This window comes from Ciona robusta, chromosome 7, assembly GCF_009617815.1.
Source record: "Ciona robusta chromosome 7, ASM961781v2".
Classification (NCBI taxonomy): Eukaryota; Metazoa; Chordata; class Ascidiacea; order Phlebobranchia; family Cionidae; genus Ciona; species Ciona robusta.
This window is the reverse complement of record NC_143241.1, coordinates 883,085-897,306: the sequence shown is the minus strand read 5'-3', so window position 1 is coordinate 897,306 and position 14,222 is coordinate 883,085. Positions and strand designations below refer to the sequence as shown.

The following is a 14,222-nucleotide window of genomic DNA, read 5'->3' as shown; positions in this document are numbered from 1 at the left end:
AATGGTTCACTGAGAGAAAGGGTTTAGTTCGCAAGTGTGGCTTCTGTAGTAAGGCAAGAGGGAAGTTTCGAATCAAGCTTAAGACAAAGTGGGGAATGAAATCGAGTTTAGGTTACAAATAGTAAATGAAAGGACGAATATTGAATAACTGCGTTGACCTGATACGTAGGAGCTTGTTTACTATTCTTTGAACCGGTGGTGCCACATATTTAAACTCAAGTTAACTCTGATTAGTGTTTACACTAAAATGTGATTTGTCAGTAAAATATGTGTGTCTACAGACGCGGTGTTCAGAGTTTTAGGTTTCATATCAACAGGGTATCGAAGGACTCGTTTTATAGTTGGCCATGAATGCAAGTCAAGGTTAGTGGCAATATTTGCTGTTGCACTATGGCTGTATACATAACAGTTGTGGTTTGTAGGATACGGACATTATAAGCCATGGTGGTTCGAAAAGGCGTTAGACGACATTGACTTGAAGGTCGTAACCATGAACTGGAATTTCCCTGTTTACCTTTCCATAATGTACATTGGGATTGTGGTTGCTGGGAAGAAATGTATGGAAACACGGAATAGGTGTGTCTAGTGTACATGTGTGTATATGGGGACAGTGGTGTATCGGGTGATCTAAAGAAAACTTAGGGGCCCACGAAAATACACGATATAAAACGGGTGTTTGCATTTGTATACACAAATATGTTAAACTAATAAACTATTCTTGTGTATACGATAAATTCCTAAATGGTGACGACAAAATGTCAACTATGATGTAATAAGAATTAGATTATCTCAATTAGAACTGTTTGATTATTACGTCATATTATTAGTCACCAGACCAGAACATACGACTTCTGTATCTTAAAGGGGAATACCAACGAAAAATCAAAGTTTGTGTATTGATAGAAACCCTCAAATGTGATCTAAAGCTACCATCAAAGTTTTAAAATACAAAACAGCTTAAAAAAAAACAAATCTCAAAACCACAAATTCAACGGCTGGAGTGAAAAAAAAATTGGCACAATGCATGGGATTTCCCATAAGAAATAATTTCACTTTACTTTGATCGTTTCTAGTTCCTAAGATACTAAAGAAAAATCAAATTTTATTTTCTGTTTGGTATAATCAATGCTGCTCCTTCAAGAATATATAAACAAATATTGTAAAACATAGACTTTATTATGTTTAAGTTTTCGATTGAACATAGCTACGTAAAATGCTGACTCAGCACTTTTTAACCTATTAGTTAATTTTTAACACTTTTTTATATATTAAAACGTCTCACTGGAACCTGCTGCATATCCTGATATAGCCATAGGTCCAATCGAAAAAATAAAACATTCTACAGTTTACATTTTTATTTTTTGTATATTTACAAAGAAGAAGCATTCGTTATACTAAATCCGAGTTTCTTTATTAGTTAAGAACCCAGAAACGGTCAAACTTCATTGCCTTTTTTCCTAAAGGGAAATCCCATGCATTGTCGAATAAGCTGATTTTCTAGTTCAGCGTTTTTTTAGAAGCTGTATTGTTTTGGAAAACTTTGATAGTACCTTTAGGTCACATTTGGGCATCTCTATCCATATACAATTTTTCATTTTTGTTGGTATGCCAATTTAAAACCTCCTCTCACTGCCGAAAAGTAAATGTACCGGGTAATATATGGGATATTACGTGCTAACGGTATCTTTAAATACCATAGATTCCCTGTTCACGCACAAATAACTTGTGTCCAGGTACGACCTTCGAAGGCCAATGCTAGCGTGGTCCATTCTTCTTGCAGTATTCAGCATCATCGGCACAACCAGGATGCTTATTATGCTTCAACACTTGTACACCGAAGGTGGCATTCGTCGAATTGTGTGTGATACGGGACTATATCACAGACCAATCACTCGTTTTTGGTGCGCCGCATTTTTGTATAGCAAGTTCTTCGAATACGGTTAGTTGTTGCGATTTTTTCGTAATCAACACGACGTAGTCAGAAATACTTTTGTCGCAGTGGACACGCTCTTTATCATATTTCGGAAGCAAAACCTTATTTTTCTACACTGGTACCACCACCTAACAGTTGCTCTGTTTTGTTGGTCATGCTATGACGGGAAAAACGCTGGTAAGTCGCATTCAGTGATTTTTCATTCTAATTTCTATGTTCACTTGTTAACTACACAATCTGATAAATTTACCCTTAAAAGCCAAAAAGAAGCGTGGGCCCATATACTATGAATAACGTTTCCAAAACGAGAGCAGTAGGATAGAAAAGGGCATAGTTTTATAGTTTATATGTGTGATAGTGAACTCCAATAAAGTAACATTGGTGACATCAAAAATTTTACAATTGCTAGCATCAAAAACAAACACAATTTACTGTTTTAGGTGGTGCCGTGTTCATGTCTTTCAACTGCTTTATTCATGCCATGATGTACACATACTATGCCATACGAGCAGCAGGTGTAAAATTGCCGCGCTTTGTGTCCATCGTTATTACTGGGAGCCAAGTAAGCGTTTATGAATAAATTAAAAACTCATTAATTCTCGCACAGCAGGTCAAAAACAGTGGGTAAAAAAATGGGTGATATGTTTCATACACCTCTGCTCACGAGTTACCAACCACGTAACTTTGTAAGTGGTTATTTTGTCTTCCTTTTTAATGTATGGCTCACAATTTAGAAAACCTTTTCAGCGACCACCGGGTTGGAACAATAGACGTTGAGCGTTATATAACGAATTAGTGATTTCAGATCGGATTGTTATGAACTGCTTCTGCATTTGTTTAACTTTAGATCATACAAATGGTGGTGGGGTGTCTTACAATGTACGGTTTAGTTATTTGGCGAAGTGAGTCTAGTTGCAGAACTACTGACCATCATCTTTTATCTGGCGTTATAATGTACGCTTCTTACCTTGTGCTGTTTATTCATTTCTTCTACAATTCATACGTGAAAAAGCGGGCCAACAGTTCTCCTCAGAAAGAAGTATGTGTTGAAATTTTACGTTATACTAACTTTTTTTTTATTTGGTATGTATTTACCTTTTTTCAGGAAATCCATTCAAAAGAAGTTACTTTCGCAAATGAAATAGATCAAAATACAACTATTCGCCGACGAAAATAGTCTCAAACTGTTAACCATAGAGCTAATTACATGAACAGATGCTTATTAATTAATTTAATTACCGTCAAATTATGTGTGTGTAAAATGTTGTATTGATACAATTGAACGTAACAATGCTATTTATTATTAAACAAACTTTCAAACTACAAATAAACAAAATCTACCTTGACATAAAAACTTATTTTTACTATTTGCAGTAAGTAAAGTGGATTAGATAATGTTTGTTGGCATAAAAAGGTGTTTTTTCCCTTTAAAACAAATAGATTAACAGGTAGAGGTTGTATAAATATAGAACTATATAGCCAATAACAGTAATGTCGGTACAGAAAATAAGACTGCGCCTAAAAGAATAGCATTTTATGTAAAATACGGAAAGGTTGCATCATGTACAGGTACCAGGTAAAATTAGTTAAAGATTTTTTGGTAAAACCGATATTCCAAATTTCCGAGCAGATTAGAGACCAGATAATGTTTTTCGTTTATATAGATTTTTTGTTTGTGTTTTTAATCAGCTTTTATAATGCCCAAACATTAGCGGTTTCCGTTGGAAAACGAAAGTGTATACTGTAGCCGCAGCAATTGTTAATTAATACACCACAAAAGAGTGTCATATTCCACCCTATATTTAAACGAGAACGGCACGCCCGAATGCTCTTTATGAGTATAAACCTCAATCTCTCCTTTAGTATGCACAGGGCATTTAATGATTAAGCCATATATATATGTTGGCGTTACTTTAAAAGGAGTATTTATTCGGATTAGGTTTATAGTTACTACGTTATACAATGCCTGGTTAGATTATCTAAAAAATACCTTGCTTTTATACAGTCCAGCAGTAACATATGTTATATTGACAACTATTCATAATTAGAAAGGCTAGGGTTACGCAATTGCTAAAAGGAAAATGAATGCGATACTGAAACAGTATACAGATTGCTGGTGTGTTCCTGCAATAATGGGAATATTATATGTGATGTTAGTATTTAAGGGTCAGCAATTTATGAAGAGTAGACAAAGGTAAAAAATGCTTATTTTACATTATTTTTGTGTTTTTTCGTTGAATAAGAAATTTGATTGCCCGCTGTTTTAATATCTCTACCGTATTCGCTTTGGCCACTGATGCCGTTTTTTAAGTTACATTTCACGCTTACGGGCTACTGAAGTTATATATATGTTAGGCGCAAATATTTACACACGTTACATTTATAGAATATTTTAATCAGCAATATCACTCTAGCATAAACTTTTTAGAAATATAACGCAAATTCAGCACAATTTACTTTACATTATCTTAAATTTTCAAACATTGGGTAAGGAGAAAGGGAATAAACTTGGATTGTACTTTGACCGACTTATGTGTACTCGGCATAAATAAATATGGTGTGATATTCCAATCGGGATAAGTAAATAAGTCTAACGGCCACTCGTCTTAAACTTGTCGGCAGGTGGCGCCCGAGGTTCATCTACTAATCCATCTATGAAAAGTTCTATTGCATATGGTCTAATACTTTAATAGAACAGTAGTCGCGATATAACATTAATAAGTTTGAACATTCAATATAATACACACATCTTATCAACATGGTTGTTAATAACTTATGCACAACTACAAGTGCATTTAAGTGAATTCAGCTCATTTTAAATGGGTGTGAATGTGTGTCCCGGTATTACTGTGTTTTAAGGCTTTAAAATGAAGGTTTCAGATCTTTTTTTTATATACATGGGTTTACACATGGAAAACCAAATAAAATGATTTCCAAGAAAAACAGCAGAGTGTCATCCGCAAGGTTAAATATGTGGTAACTTGTATGAAAAATGAACACCTGTGTTATAACGTTGCCCCGTTACGCAAGGATAAATCAATTTATTTATGTATTTGCAAGACAAAATTGACATTTTTTTAAAAAATTGTATTAATTCGTTTTGTTCTATATACAGTTATGATCTTCGCAAACCGATGTTATACTGGTCGATAATGTTGGCTTCGTTTAGTATTGTTGGAACTGCAAGGCTTTTAATGTTAGTCACCCGTCTGTATGGAGAAGGTGGCGTGAATAAGGTTATATGCACAGGTGGGGACATGGAAACTCATATACACCCACTTTGGACGCTCGCATTTCTATACAGCAAGTTTCTCGAATACGGTAATATGTTTTATATTTTCATTTGTTTAAAAGTTAAGGTAGGATAAAATAACAAACTCAATTGAAACACAAGCCATTAAAGTACAGTGGGGTAAAATGGAATATTGTTTGCTGCTATATCCCACATGTCATGAACGTGTGAGCCTCTACGGTTACATAGTTCTGTAAATAATCTTTGTTTACCACCAAATTAGACGAAAAAAGATTGTGAAAAGAACTTCCATCTTACTCCACTAGTCTATGCATTATACGAAATGTAAAAATAAAAACAACTTGCAAAAAACAGTAATTTAAACAAATGATCGTATACGTTGCCACGAACTTATGTTTAAGGGAAACTAAAGTCAAATTTTATAATTGGTTTACAAATAGATACCATGTTATGTTAACGAATACCAGGTGAACATACAAAAAGTGCGCGTATACTACTGCATCTTAAAAATAAAAAATATTAAAGTGCTAAATTTAATATTACCAGGTGACACAGTGTTTATTATTTTCCGAAAGAAGAAACTGTTGTTCCTGCATTGGTACCACCATCTAACAGTAGCTATGTTTTGTTGGCTCAGCGTCAAAAATGACTATGCAGGTTCGTGTGTTTATTGCTTTGAAATTGTAATAATAAAGTTGTCTTTACAAACATTATTCTTCTCGTTAAAAGTTTAATGTTGTTTATTAAATTAAACTATGCAGTTTGCTGGGTTTATATATGGCTGACAAGCCCATTCGTAACTGCTGGGTTGCAACAATTAATGTTTGTCCATGAAAACATAATACATGCACACAATGGTGGCAGCGACGAGCCTTGAACCCATATCTCATAGGTTATAAGCAGAGTTAGTATGTAGCAAAATATCTGTTATATTGTTGATATTCAAACTCCCTTTTGTATCGCAGGGAGTTGTGTCTTCATGGCTCTTAACTCGGCCGTCCACGCAGTAATGTACACTTACTATTCATTAAAGGCAGCCGAGTATAAACTACCTCGATTTCTTAGCAAATCTGTTACGATATTCCAGGTACAAATAATACTAACTAAACCTATGGCAAACTGTCGCGAAATTAACTATATAGTGCATATCCATGAAAAGAAAGGTATATGCCTAATATAAAAACATGTTAGTTCTTGTTCCTGTATGTCTACAGTTTAGTGTTTGTATTAGACATACATTAGATAGGAGTAGGAATGTTAGGTAGACCGTGTTTTATTGTCGTTACACTTGGTATAGTAAACTAAATATATTTACAAATTATATAACCGTATCAAAAACACAATCATGAAATATGGGATAATATGCGCTAACGGTATCCCATATTACCCCACACTAATATAAACAGTATAAAAAAAGTTTTACATTTATGTTCATATTTTATACCTCGTGTAAAGTAAGCTTTAATTTGAATATTATTTTTAGATTGTCCAAATGGTCATTGGGTGTGGGTTTATTTCTTACATTATCATGAATGGTAATGATAACACTTGCAGAACATCTAAGTTCCATGGTTTCTTCGGTGTAGCGATGTATGTTTCATATTTCATTCTCTTCGCCAATTTCTTTCATAGTACATACAATACCAAGGGAGTCAAAGTGAGTGGCGGATCATTAATTAATTAGATAAACAAAATAATGTAACTTATTTATCCTCACATGGTGGGGCAACGACAGCTGTTATAACACGAATGTTCTTTTTCATACATCTCGTGTCTGCTTACTAGTTACCACGTGTGTAACTTATTTATCCTCGCATGGGTGTTTTGTTTTATACATTTCGTGCCAGCCTACGAGTTACCACATATGTAACTTGTTTATCCTCGCATGATAACATGGGTGTTTTGTTTTATACATTTCGTGCCAGCCTACGAGTTACCACATATGTAACTTTGTGGGGTTAACTATAAATCCCTTCTGCTGTCGCTCGTTTGGACATTTCTTACTTTATAATTTTTTGAATTAGAAACAACCGTCAACCTCCGAAGAAAACGGTGCATACGTCACAACAGCAATGTATGACGAACAATCAGATAAGTCGATTCGTCGAAGAAGGAATTAATTTAGTCTTTGATAAGATCTCTAGAAAACTGATTGGATTGTAAGCAGCATATTTGGGGCAAAACTCACTCAGTTGAAAACCGCATTCTGTTGATATACACACATTATAACCCTATCATTTTGGAAAAAGTAGTTTTTAAAGGCATTGTAACGTGTTTTAAATTAAATGTATTATTGTTATCTATAAACAGTATTGCTATAAAGTATAGGACATTAAAACAAGCAAATATATAAACCGCTACTGTGTTGGCTGAGTATTTCTTACATGCGATGCAACAGTTTGAACAATGCATTGAACTTTCATCACTTACAGTGATGGAAGCTTTATAAATTATGGATAGAAATGTAGCGGGTGTCGCTAAGGCTGGGGATGGATAACGACCTAACAATACCTCTACTTGAGGTGCTTGGCAAGCTTTAATAATGCATTGCTATGAAACATCTGTCTACTGTTGCCAACTTTTGACAGAACAGTTTTTATCTCAAGTTATTTCATCACAGCATAGTCACATGAGAGAAAGGCCAATGCACTTTCAGGTGAAAGAATGTGTTATATATAACAGTGGTGGGAGTCTCTAATATGTGATTGCCCTGGGCGTTTACAAATATGGGCAACTAAGCGCAAGTGACTGGTGTCGTTGCAGCTAGTATAAACGAATGTTATGTTATTCTGCATTGTATAAAGTTTGTCGCACTGTGGTTTGTACGCGTGCAATAGAGTAGGGTGGGGTAAGATGGGACATTCTCATTTTTCGTTCCATTTAGTTGTAAGCAATGTTACGTTGTTACGCTATATGTGTTTAGGTGCAGTTGCTTTGATGTATTACTTTAGGGTAAGACGGATACTGTTAGCACATAATATCCTGATCGTGTTTTGAACAATTACCAACGCTCTTTTAGAATCGTGAGATTATAATTTTGTAAATATTTTCTGTTTACAACTAAATGGGACAAGAGAAGATAATGGAAACATGGACCATCTTACCCCACTCATTATATGTCCGAATCACAATAGTTTAGATCTTCTTTAACCTACATTATAATGTAAGCCATACTTATGCCATGATTGACACCTCATATTGCAGGAATTTAACCGACAGTTTCAAATATAATTAGTAAGTGGATCAATATATTCAACGTATTAGTGGTTAGGACTTGCATATTTAGTGCTAGTATATGGAACTATAGTATAGTTTGGGGTAAGATGAAATAAGTTTCCGTTCCATTTCATCGTTCCTTTTGTTGCTAAACAATAAGAATGAGGTCAAATATTTGTTTCGTAGCATTGTTATATGCAATTACGTTTCATTACTTGCAGATCAATGAGGTATATACTACATTCCTTCCTATTAATTATTTAGGTTTGTTTGAATAATCAGCAGGAAACAGACTGTACGATCGATTAATGGACGCTCCTAAAAGCGCGGAAATAAATACTCAGGGCTCGAATACGACCTTTGTTCCAAGACCTGACGAGGGAGCACTTCATTTACATGGAAGGAAAGAAAAAACAACAAAGTCAAACAGTTTTGAGAAAGACAAGCACAAGGTTGACAACACAGCGTCAAATAAACCACGACCCTGCACAGTCAAAGGTGCAGCAACTTTCGAAGACTTTGCTAAATTAGGAGCAGGTGCGTCCGATGAACCCGTTGCTCCAACCAAGTGTGTGCAGTCACCTTCTGATAGATTAGAGGGGGAAGCTCCTAGTTGCATGAGCACTATAACAGGTTTATTACAGTTATTATAAAACTTTTTATTTAATTCCATATTATATTATATGCATTGTATAATAATAAAAGTTGTTACATAACTTATTTTTGATAATAAACCTTTTTTTTATTGTTAAAAAACTAATATTTGTTGTAACACTTGTAAACGTTTAATATAACCCGAACCGCATGTCAACACTGCTTAATGTTAAGGATCTTACCTTTGTATGGCGCCCAGTGTATAGTAGTGTATACTTGGGTGAAAACTAGAGCAGAATCGAATATTACCATGTAGCTAGTGATTAAAATACTCACTAGGAAAACAAATTCATGCATTTGGCGTTTATTCCTGTTGTATAACATCATGTACTCGCGGGGTAAGACAGGATATTAGCATTGATGTTTCTCATCATCGTGATTTGAAAAAATAAACATCGCTTTTTTGAAGTCGTGGGGATGCAGTTATATAATTAATTAAATAATGTTTTTATTTTTACCATTAAATAAGACGAGAATTTAAACATGTCTCTTAATTTACCCCACCCTACTATAGTATATACACTATTTGTTGGACTTGACTTTTCAATTAGTATTTCATCGCCCTTGATTTTAACCATAGTTTTGCGGCCGCATTACCATAAAATACTAAACCTACAGAGATACGTTTTAAATAATAATCAGAATATTTGATATAAGGATCAAGTGGAATATACGGAGTACCCGATCGTGTTTTACAAACATCGTCTACGAGTGGAAAACACCGCGGGTCAAGATCAACCGGCAATGAAACAAACGAAGCTCGACGACCAAGAAATTATCATATTAAGTCAATCCGTAGAGGAATCCCTGACATAATGACGACTGATGTCAGTGGAAGGAGTTATCATCGTGCTACTAGGGGTATGTAGTATGTGTGAATATAATTACTGTGGGGTAAGATGAGGTTTAATTAGCAACTGATGATATTTTAAACAAACAACAACGAATGGATGAAAAAGTAGAACACAAACATGATTCATCTTACCCCAACCTATACTTCATTTGGTTGTTCTTGCCTAAATCAACTCCAGGCTAAATGTAATATAATCTTCACAAACCGGAGTATGACGAAGGCTAGAATTTATGGTTTTATTTACCAGCATCGCATTCGTCGGCTTATGCACTTGTCGGGTCGTCAATTGAATGCTCATGAATAAATGATGACTTCATTTGCAACTTAAGTTCCTCCATGCACTTTCTGGCAGCAAAAGATTTCTTGTTATATTGATGGCTTCAAAATTACCAGATCACTTACTTTTTAGTGACAAGAGTAATTCTTATAATAAATTATGAAAGAGAGAGAGCAGATCAATGCTCACATTCAATATAGATCCAAAGTAGAGTGACAGGGGTGGTCAATTATTTATAACCTGCTGAAAAATTCACTTATTATATTATCTGCGAAAATTGAAAATTGTTACAAAATACCAAAGTATTTATAAACCAAAGGGCATTTTTTGTCTGGTACATTCTGTTTCATTCTCACATTTTTTACTTAGGTACATGATAGTAGTGTACGCACAATAATACTATTATTTGTAAATGAAGTAAAATCTCCTATCTTTATTTGCAGGTATGCACATAACGACTTTGTGTTTGTGCCAAGGCAACTCGAAACGCAAACGAAACCCCACAGCGTGGTTGTTCAGTGTATTAACAGCAGTGTTATGTGTCGTATGCCCGTTATTTTCATTTGTTGCTGACGTCACATTTTACGTCATGTGTAGCGACCATTACAACGAAACTGCTAACGTGCTCACCAAAGTGAAGGGGAGCAAGCGAGCATCGTATATTGTAGCTGAAGTGCAACCTACATTACTTTCATTTGTGCGGCATGGCTCACAGCGCAGAGGGCACCATTCAAGCCGAGTAAGTCACCATTCTAACCCACCAGCACCACTAAGAGGACGTCGGCAATCAGACTTCGACACTTGGAACTCCTTCCCTACATTACCAATAGAAAGTCAACCCGACGACCGACCAAGTCCATTCAACATAAACACTAATATAAATCCCGTTGGTGTACAATACATTGTTCCACAACAATACGGAAAGTTCAAACGCTCCCAGAATCCGACTCCAAGTTACGTCACGAAATACGTCAGCAATGACGACACAACGGTGTTCGCCTTGGAAACAACTATCTTCCCAAAGAAAGCTGGTAAATGTAAATATATATCAACATACATCGAACACTTCTTATGTTTTATCGGTAGCTCATGCTTGCCACTGTACCCATAGATTTGGGGGTTAAAGCTGGTTACTGGTCCACTACTTTTGTTGACGGTATGTATTTTTGAGCAAGACACTTGTTCACGACATTCGATTAAACCTAATGGTCCTTTATGGGCTGTCTGTAATCATTCACAAAATTACACATGTGCAGCTAATTCGAAAGCTGCCACAAGGTGTATGAAACAGAACACCTTTATTATAACGTTTGTCGTTGCCCCGGCATGGGATGATGTATACGTTGCTCGTAAGAATAAAATTAATTTTATTCATTCATGCCAAAAGGAAGCGCTGAGTTTGCGTGTGCGAATGAGAGTGCGATTCGTGAATTCATGAAAACACCAGAGGCGACACGACGCTTGGAGGCGCACAGACACGTGACCATCGATGTGTTCGAACCAGTTTTCATCATCGGGTCTTTCCCATCATTGCTACTTTGCATCTTTGCACGGTGAGTCTTGACACTTGTCGGTATCTAAATGATCGGGCACGTAACATGTGTAGAATTCTTTAATAAGCGGGTACGAGGTGTGTGAAACAGAATTTATGATATATAACGATCGTCATGTAAGGATAAGGAATTACATTCATTCATTCGTTCAAAATCTTATTTCATCATTATAGATTAGTGGTAATGGTTACTGCCCACAATCACTTTCTATCTGCTTACGTAATCAACATAGCCGGCATGCCTCTACAACTTGTTACTGGCGCACTTGGAGTGAATTCTGCAGCTTACCACGTTGGACAGTTCGGCTTCTCGTGAGTGAATTACTTTATGAAATATATTTTATATTAAGGCTATGTTGGCGTATTTGGACAATAAGCCTACAACTGTTGTTACCTTATATGGTCACTAATAATTGTCCAAAATATTACAGCAAAAAAAAAGAACCAGTCACTGTTTCATATTTACTAATCAAGCGGGCATGAGGTGTATGAAACAGAACACACGTATTATAATGACTGTCATTACCTGAGGATGGAGTAAGTTACATTCAATCATCAATTAACGCTCAGTTCTACCTCCAGTTGTTGGCATTGTGCGTTAGAAGGCGATTGTTCTGACGTCAGTCCGTTGTCATGGTTAAACGATCACGTGAACATGAGTCTGATTGTAGCAACAGCAGCGAAAGGTTTGGACGGCGCAGCAGGGGGATGCGTTTTATTTATTGTAAGAGAGCATTTAAAATCAACCATTATTAATATCATAGTGTTAATGATATGAATTTAGCAAAAATATAAACAAAGTTGTATAAGAGCAAAAAGGTTGGAGTAAGATAGTTTAAGTTTTCATTCTGTTTTATTGTAACATTTGTGAGTAAACAAAGAATTTTTACAAAATTATAAAACTGTGGCGATATCCCATCTTACCCCATGCTGTATTTAGCTAAAACGCTGATATTGTCGTTTCAGGCAAACAATAGAACTCGTTAGATTTGATATTTGTAGGTTTCACCTGCCCTTCTATATAAAACATGCATTTAAACGCAATGGATCCGAAATGTTATTTTATTACGACAATCGTCCAACTTCATAAGCATAGATAAGGACCATATTTAATTTATTACACCTAGTGGTTATCAATTGTCCAAATTATCAGCCACGCATAAAAAAAATAAAATAAAAATCCCCCAAAAAACATCACCCACAAAAAACACAAGCAAGTGGTAACTCGTAAGCTGCCACATGCGGTGTTTGAAACAGAACACCCGTGTTATAACAACTGTCGTTTTCCGTGCACGCAAGGATAAAATAAGTTAGATTCATTCATTTATTGAGTTAATATTCCAGGTGGTTCTACGAATATTATGGCGAGAACATGGCAATGTAACGTTGTGGTGGTATGCTGCTAGGGTGATAGCTAGTTTGTTCGCATTTATATTATGCGTCACTGTGTCAACTCTATTAGTTATAACTCCTGCGATCGGGGTGTTCAGGTAAGACTTTATATTAACTTCAGGTTTAATATTTACCACAGTATATCCCGTCTGCCACTAAGTGGTCACCGTTTCAAGGCTCTTCGCTGCTGCCATTGTTGGCGTATATATACTTTGGCAAGTCACAACAATACCGGTTACGTTCGTTATTATAGTATAGTGAGGTGGGGGAAGATGGGACACCTTTAGCACATGTTATCAAAATATCCTGACCGCCTTTTAAACAATTAATAACAGTCTATGGAAGTCGTGAGGATACAGTTTAAGAATTCTTAGAATGTTTTTATTTACAACCAAATGGGACGAGAAAATGGATTGAAAAGATGTCCCATCTTCCCCCACCCTACTCTATGTGTTGGATTTAAATTGCAAAATGATTTTATATATATGTGGTTGCTCATTTCCTCTAAGTTAACTTTGGAATTTTCGAATCTTAGCTTGTACCTTATTTAGATTACACTTGAGCATTTTTTCAGCACACAAATCTCTATTAATGTTTGGTTATTTCGCTTTTAACTTCTATACTACAGGTTGCAGTTTATCGAGCGAGTTGGTTACTTCACTGGTCGAGAGGAAACACTTTCAATGTTCATGTTGTTGCTTGGGATGGGCATGGCTGCATGGGCTGCATCACTATTAGCCATACTACTCTACCTCATGTATAAAACATATCTATATTGTCGAGTAAAGGAACATGCAGTGCAAATCATCGATGAAGATTGAGATTGTAAATTCACTGATGTAACAAACTTGTACGAACACTCACTGCAATTATAATAATTATAAATTAACTTGCCAATGCTTTGCTACCATCATCTCGTAATACAAAACAAAAATTATAAAGTGTTGGGCAAAATGGTCACGTTTTCGTTCTATTTTAACGTCCTATTTGTTTGTAAACAAAGAATATTTATTTACATTAAAGCTGACACGCCTCGCAACGCGAAAATAAAGAAGTTGTTTTTATTAATTCGCTTGACCGATGACACGTGTG

The 14,222-nt window shown here is 35.6% G+C and overlaps 3 protein-coding genes across 6 annotated transcripts; all 3 read left to right on the top strand.

Moving 5' to 3' along the window:
* The first annotated feature begins 209 nt into the window (after positions 1-209).
* On the top strand, positions 210-3,298 carry LOC149733281 (very long chain fatty acid elongase 6-like). Its single transcript, XM_089881041.1, has 7 exons — positions 210-363; positions 423-576; positions 1,734-1,939; positions 2,000-2,110; positions 2,374-2,495; positions 2,781-2,972; positions 3,039-3,298. Exons 1-7 carry the CDS (start codon positions 348-350, stop codon positions 3,108-3,110), a joined length of 873 nt encoding a protein of 290 aa, XP_089737167.1. The 5' UTR covers positions 210-347; the 3' UTR covers positions 3,111-3,298.
* A 20-nt stretch (positions 3,299-3,318) lies between these two features.
* On the top strand, positions 3,319-7,540 carry LOC149733280 (very long chain fatty acid elongase 3-like). The gene is made up of 6 exons (XM_089881043.1): positions 3,319-4,127; positions 5,049-5,254; positions 5,733-5,843; positions 6,152-6,273; positions 6,670-6,843; positions 7,211-7,540. The coding sequence occupies exons 1-6, from the start codon at positions 4,015-4,017 to the stop codon at positions 7,304-7,306; spliced, it is 822 nt and encodes a 273-aa protein (XP_089737169.1). The 5' UTR covers positions 3,319-4,014; the 3' UTR covers positions 7,307-7,540.
* Positions 7,541-8,033: 493 nt separating this feature from the next.
* On the top strand, positions 8,034-14,084 carry LOC149733279 (uncharacterized). Of its 4 annotated transcripts, none has more exons than XM_089881020.1 (8): positions 8,041-9,035; positions 9,714-9,917; positions 10,630-11,217; positions 11,574-11,739; positions 11,913-12,050; positions 12,309-12,462; positions 13,083-13,228; positions 13,759-14,084. In XM_089881020.1, exons 1-8 carry the CDS (start codon positions 8,711-8,713, stop codon positions 13,949-13,951), a joined length of 1,914 nt encoding a protein of 637 aa, XP_089737146.1. In that variant the 5' UTR covers positions 8,041-8,710; the 3' UTR covers positions 13,952-14,084. The 4 variants fall into 4 exon arrangements, with proteins under 4 accessions (XP_089737149.1, XP_089737150.1, XP_089737146.1 ...); XM_089881021.1 differs by having other exon boundaries at positions 8,043-9,035; positions 12,321-12,462; XM_089881023.1 differs by lacking the exon at positions 13,083-13,228 and having other exon boundaries at positions 8,034-9,035.
* Positions 14,085-14,222: the final 138 nt, after the last annotated feature.